This window comes from Gigantopelta aegis, unplaced genomic scaffold, assembly GCF_016097555.1.
Source record: "Gigantopelta aegis isolate Gae_Host unplaced genomic scaffold, Gae_host_genome ctg6141_pilon_pilon:::debris, whole genome shotgun sequence".
Classification (NCBI taxonomy): domain Eukaryota; kingdom Metazoa; phylum Mollusca; class Gastropoda; order Neomphalida; family Peltospiridae; genus Gigantopelta; species Gigantopelta aegis.
Genome location: NW_024534853.1, coordinates 8,540 through 15,533, shown reverse-complemented (window position 1 = coordinate 15,533; position 6,994 = coordinate 8,540). Strand labels below are relative to the sequence as shown.

At 34.8% G+C, this 6,994-nt stretch overlaps 1 protein-coding gene across 1 annotated transcript; it reads right to left on the bottom strand.

Annotated features, from left to right (window-relative positions):
- Positions 1-4,663: 4,663 nt before the first annotated feature.
- Positions 4,664-5,907, bottom strand: LOC121366559. Its single transcript, XM_041490950.1, has 2 exons — positions 5,813-5,907; positions 4,664-5,164 (listed from the first exon to the last, which is right to left on the bottom strand). Exons 1-2 carry the CDS (start codon positions 5,872-5,874, stop codon positions 4,894-4,896), a joined length of 333 nt encoding a protein of 110 aa, XP_041346884.1. The 5' UTR covers positions 5,875-5,907; the 3' UTR covers positions 4,664-4,893.
- Positions 5,908-6,994: the final 1,087 nt, after the last annotated feature.

Sequence of the window (6,994 nt, the reverse complement as noted above, 5' to 3'; positions counted from 1 at the left end):
CTCTATCAAAAGTTCGGTGCACCTCGAAGATTGACCCAGCCGGAAGTTATTTGGTTTAGTACTACCATAACATTGATTTCATTGATGACTGGCCCACTAAAAGTCCTGATCTCAACCCCATCGAGCATGCCTGTGATAGTCTGGACAGACGATTGAGGCGTCATCCCAATCCACCCGCTAACGTCAACGAACTTCGTCAAGCGCTCATTCCGGAATGGAACAATACTGCACAGGCAGAAATCAACACTTTAGTCAATTCTATGCGCCTGCGATGCACTGCAGTCGTCAATTCAAGAGGTGGTCATACCAGTTATTAAGTGGGTGTTTTTATTTTTAACCCCTACCACACTTGGTGAAAATTTCTCCCAGTTTCTGTTAACCTATGGCCATGATTTTTGCACCAAACGATGCATCATGGAACACTCTTTAAACGAATATATAACAATTATTCCCCCGGTTTGTTTTCATCAAGTTATGTTCAAGCAAAGTTAGCGGAAGTTTCTTATTTTGTTCAGTATATATGAATTGAATGTATGCTAACGTGTGGCAGAAAAACGGAGCAGATGTATGAAAACTTGTAATAGAATCAATGAATAAATCTTTAACGACACCCCAGCACAAACAAGACATCGGCTATTGAGTGTCAAACTATGAATTATGACAGGGAAACTGTGCTAATTTAACAGACCTCTGACCACTTGTCCTAAATGGAACTGCCGTAAAGAGCAACATTTTAAATTCAAAATAATCTATCAAATGAATAATATTCACAATAGATATTGGTGATAGTGTTACGAACGTTAATTTAGTAAATTGATTAATATAGTTTGCATATTAATGAACTAATTAGCATAACTGTAATAAATACATAACATATAATGTAACAGTTTTCACTTTTGTTTTTATTTATGTAATTCATATATGCAAGAAAGGATCAAGAAATAATTTTCATGATGTAGACTATTCTTCAAAAGAATGGTAATGGTAAATGGTATATATATATATATATATATATATAGATATATATATATATATATATATATATATATATATATATATATATATATATATAATGAATAAACTAGCTATTAAACAACCAAGTTCGTCATCTAAATTAATTAATTGTGTTTGTTCTGCAGATGCTAGAAAATAGCATTTGACAGGTAGATGTCGAAAATGAACATTTCACTCATGACCCCTGCCGACACATCTTTAAAGAATAACTCCCTCCCAATTCCAATATCGACGATGGTAAAAGCAAACAAATGAAAAGAAAAAGGAAAACAGCACAAAACAACAGCAGACAAAAATTAACCACAACAACAACATAAATAACAAATAGATCTTCCACAATTTACTAGAATATTGGATTCGCATTTAATAGCTTTCGTGCTATTACATATTAGTTTAACACCAATATCTAGCCATGTCCGTTGACAATCAATACAGTATTATTAAAATGGCCTCAAATCCGAATGGGTCCAGCTACAAAGATGCATGTACAGGCATCTCAAGAACCATGGCACCTAAAACAAACTCACTTCCATTAAACTAAGTATTGAGAAAATTCAGATCAATTCATTATGATGTGGAAGTGTACTATTTTATCTTTAAATGACTAATGCCAGTTTACAATTCTGTGTTACTTTTCTGACGAAAGCGACGGCATCAACGTTTGCATTTAGCACCAAAGTTAAGATTTCGAGTTTAGCTCAATTTGTCAAAAAATATAATGCCTAGATCAATAAAACTTGGTACGTTATTGCATCTATATATATATATATTTGTGATGAACGATATATACCAAATCTACAATGTGAAAACTTGTAAAGAGAAACGTCCATTATTGGACATATTATTGGTAAGTACAGATAAAAATCAAACAATAAATAGGGTAATTCCATAGCTAAACAGATATTGAGGAAAAATAAAATTTCATTATACAAAGGGTCAAAATTAATTGACAAGTCACCCAATATTCAGAAAAAACCCCAAGATGTGTTCCCAAACATGCTTTTCCTAATGGTTCAGACATCAACACATATTATATAATTTCAAAGCTAAATTAAACCCTTTATACCAAACCGATTTTGACACTTAATGTTACTCATCTTATAATGTCAATACATCACTTTACAAAATTAAGTTTTTAAAATATTTTATGAAAGAAAGTTTCCTCAAATTAGGATTTGAAGCAATGTGCTCGGTTAGTGCAACGTCCTCACACACAATTATAATTGTTTAAGTGAGCAGGAAATGTGAAGGCATATAAACATGTCCCATGTAATTATCTTAGCAGTAGTCAAAATAAAGATACAAAATATGTCAATCAGTCTTGAAGTTATGTGATTCGAATCTGAGACTTGATAGGAAACTAGCATCCATGAAAGGTAGAAGTGGATTCAGTAACGGCTGTCACATTCTGAAAAGTCAGGAAAAGTCTTCATTTAGCATGTTTAGAACAAAATGTGGTTTCACTGTTTTATCCATACATATTTAGTATTTTCAGGGATTATACAAAGGTTTCGGTCCAAGGAAGACTTTGTCCCGTTTGTTCCCCCCCCCCCCCCCAACAAAATAAACACGCAATCTGCTTTTTCCTTAATATATATTAAATATCCCCACCAAAACAAACACTATATTACCTTATGTTTTAAATATAAAAGTATTGTATGGATAAACACATATGGTATTACTTTTGACTGAATTATGTCATATTTTGCATGTTTTTTGTAAGAAAAATACACTTATGTACAAAATTATTTTAGATAAAAATTGCTATTGACAAACATGTGCTACAATGGATTATGATATCCAGAAATGCATTGGTTTTAGAGATAGTCATATTCTTAGTAAGAACATATACATTTCAATTTTAATAATTAAAAAATATTGTATTTGCCGAATATATTTTTCATCTGACTACAAACTGAGGACTGTTCCTTTCACTCTTGTTCATAGTGTGAGCTATTGCTAAGACAATAGTCAATTCCACTTTCATCAGGCAACATCCTCAAAAATAAAGGTATGTACTCAATAAAAAATATAGTGCACCACAGATTAACCACAATCTAAGTTGTGACTGGTGAGTTCTTGAACACGTGTATAATGATGAAATCTTTTATGTGTGATGTGGATCACAAAGTGAGCATTATGCATTATTAGTACCACCTGGAAATGGTTATCCAAAGAGGACAATCTATTTTATTTTACAGAGAAGATGACAAAGAAAAATGCCACCACCCATCATGATGAACAAAAGGGATAACTAGGGAGGTTTGGTGTTGTCGAGATTCCCCTGTTTAGATTAACCATATATTTTCATAAACCTATTATTATGAATGAACCTATTTCATATGACACCAGCTACTGCTGGGACATGCATGAAATGTTTCCATCTAAAATGCATCTTTGTCGATAAAAAATGTCTTAATGGCAGAAAACAAATTATTACTTGATGGGGTGTGTGGATGTGACGGTACATGCTCTTAATCTCTTTTCGCCTGTGGCGATATTAATTGTTTTAGAAGGCCGTGTGCAGTTCCAAATGCACTTAGCTAGATGGGCAACTTGTTACGTAATACTTCTGCGCGATGGTCGTCTAATACACACCCAGAGCAGGTGTGGAGGCCATGTGGCCAGTAGTTACGTAATACCTCCGCGCGACCGTGGAATCTCTAGCGAACTGGCGACATTAAGTCTGACGATCTGAGGAAAAAAATACCGCTTGGTCGCGCTGGAAATGTCAGATGATAAGATTCGGTGCCGCGATGTACCCCCAGGCGATATTTCGAATTATAATAAATAGCTAGTGTTTTAGAGTTATGAGGAGAACGAAAAAGGACGGCTCCCAGGGAACGTAGTCCGTTGGACTTTGGTAAATATTTTATTTCTGCTCTGTTGTATAACCTTGATGTGATTGATGTGACTTTAAATATTTTAATACTGTATTATACCAATATTCTTTAGACAGTGTCTTAGGTGATTTGACGAAGTAAATCGTAGTCTTACTGGTCTATATTTATACGAGTATTTGGTAATATAAAGCTTAGCCAGTGATCCTAGAAGACCTAGGTAAACTGTAGGTTATTGTCTTTATTGTGATAGGTACCAGTATTAATTCTGTGTTACAAGGTTACTGAATGAGTAGTTAAGGGTTAATTAAAAATTAACCAGTTAGGAATAGTGTGGTAATTCCTTTATTAATTAAGTTCTCCTGGCAGCGTTTCTCAATTATCACACGTTACTGAACGAGTAGTAAGGGTTAATTAAAAATTAACCAGTTAGGAATAGAGTGGTAATTCCTTTATTAATTAACTTCTCCTAGAAGCATTTCTCAATTATCACACGTGTGGGTGTTGTGTCACGGTGAAGTGATTCGCATATTGTGTAACCTAGACACCTAGAGATTAACTAATTAAGTGATCAGTTCTGGGTTGTTATTATTGTTGTTATTAATTAACTACTACGGCTGTACATTTGTCAGCGTAGGTTAATACAGATTCCAAAGTGTATTGTGTTTTTGTTGTGTTTTCTAGTGAACTAAACGTGCTATAATAATATATACTTTATAAGATCGTATCTCTGATCATACCTAGACGAGCCATACTAGGGTTTAACCGCCTGTTACAGAGAGATCTAATAGATATACAGTTAGGAGAGATATTTTGATAATCGTGTTTTATTCAGTTACGGGTATTATAGAATACCCGTGACAGTAGAATTACTGATACAACAGTATTAGAATGATTATATAGATTTCTGAAAAACAAATGTTTGTTGTTTGTGAAGAAACAAATGTCATAAAGAACAAAGCATTTCAACAACTATTGCTAAAACACAATTATGTAATAATATGTTCTCCTCGAACTAGTTATTCTTAAGTCGGTGTCTTTAAATTCTAGTTATTTTATCATAGTCATTCTGCGGTGACTCTGATCGATCAAGATGTTCATATTGGTTCAGCTGGATATCTTGTCCTGCATTGACGTTACCACTCTGATGACTGTCACCTATGGGGTGCTGTGGAACATCATTGTTTGCCATGTCTCGTTCTTGACCGGTCTGTCTGTCCACGATTTCATAGTGTCCACCATCTTCATTTGCTACATCAGTGTTTTCTTTAGCTGTAGATCTTGATGGCGACTTGTGACGTCTAATATGCCTGAAATTATTATGATAAGAATACACGCCAATACATTCCTCTAGCAAATGTGTTAAAGTGGAGAATCCGTGGGTATTCTCAGCAGCAGACGTAGGCAAGTCTGGCGATATTGTATATGACACTGAATGACAAGATGCTGACGTTACACATACTTTAATTATTGTCACCCCTGTATATTTAACTAGCTCATGTGACAAATGCATCGGGTTACTCTTAACAAGAGGACATAACTCTTGAAATCCGACTTGAGCAGGATAACACCGACATCATTCGTCATAAAAATAGTACTAAGAGTGGGTGAAATAGAGAATACTACATGAGTGGCCGTTAGATACCATTTACGTTATAATGAGTATCTAAGGACCAAAAACGAGTTGGATACGTTTGTAAACAATGAGTTGTAAGATAAATGGTATCTAACGGACACGAATATAGTATTCTATTTCTTACATATCTTAAAAACAGTTTAAAATAATTTTAAACGCCATTTATGTACAAATTATAATAGGTATCTGGGCGTGATCCAGTTTTCGTGAAAGTACTCGTGTGGGATCATAGGAGGGGCGGGGGTGTGAGACCAGCATCCAACCTAGCACTTATCACTCAGATCGACTGCACGTTAGCATTAGACTGTTTAGAGACACTTACCAAAATAAGACGACAGAAATTGCAACCAGCATGATGGAAACTATTCCTAACGCCGCGGCCATTGCAACAATTGTTGATCCAATGTCTTTCTGACTGATCCCTAAAGATGAAAGAAAATCACATTTACTATACCCCGTACCAGTCTACGTCATAAGGGTATTGTTGCTTTGTTTTGTTTTGTTTGTTTGTTTTGGGTTGGGGTTTTTTAGGGGGGGAGGGAACTTTATGACCTATGTGGGATATAAACAGAGGGCGAAATCCATTTTATATATCGAATGTCCCATACTGGCAAATATACATAATAAACTTTTTTCATGCATATAAATCGAATATAAATATTTATAATCATTGAGTGATCAGACCACTTGTAAGTTATTATTGAATATAATGCAGGCATCTCGCTGCGGGTCCATACACAAATTAATAGCACATGTTATTTTGGTTTAACATTTGTAGAGTAGGCCTACTTCGTTGGTTGATGTGCGTAGCATACACATCCCAAACTTAACATATACCTCGTGTTATTATTCCCCCCCCCCCCCCCCATTATTTCAGTTTGGTCTGACATAAAAATAAAAATGTTTTTGAATTAACAAAAACGTTATATTTTATGGGCAATATGTATAACCGTCGATCAAGATATAAATAGAAGAGCAAAACGCAAACGTAGATTACTGAGCACTGTCGTCTGTTCATGTAGTTTGAAACGATATTCTGTAGATTTATTTATCGCAATAATCTCTTTATTTGAGTAGTATTTTGTTAGTCTCTTTCTAGTTGGAAACCCTTTCTACTACTACTACTACTATTACTACTACTACTACTACTACTACTACTACTGCTACTGCTACTGCTGCTGCTGCTGCTGCTGCTGCTGCTACTGCTACTACTACTACTACTACTACTACTGCTACTACTACTACTACTACTGCTACTGTTGCTGCTACTACTACTACTGCTACTACTGCTGCTACTACTACTACTACTGCTGCTACTGCTACTACTGCTACTACTACTACTGCTACTGCTACTGCTACTGCTACTGCTGCTGCTACTACTACTACTACTACTACTACTATAATAATAATAATAAGCCTTGGGAAAAAATATAATTGCACATTCAAATTGAAAATATTTTGTTATGTATAAAACAAATGTTCCTTTCCTTTACGTAAAGCCAAG

Bases quoted from the DNA above. Each gene is read 5' to 3' on its own strand.
- LOC121366559 (XM_041490950.1), bottom strand. From the start codon at position 5,874: ATGGCCGCGGCGTTAGGAATAGTTTCCATCATGCTGGTTGCAATTTCT. The intron at 5,165-5,812 runs GTAAGTGTCTCT...TAATAATTTCAG, and splicing joins ATTTCTGTCGTCTTATTTTG to GCATATTAGACGTCACAAGT.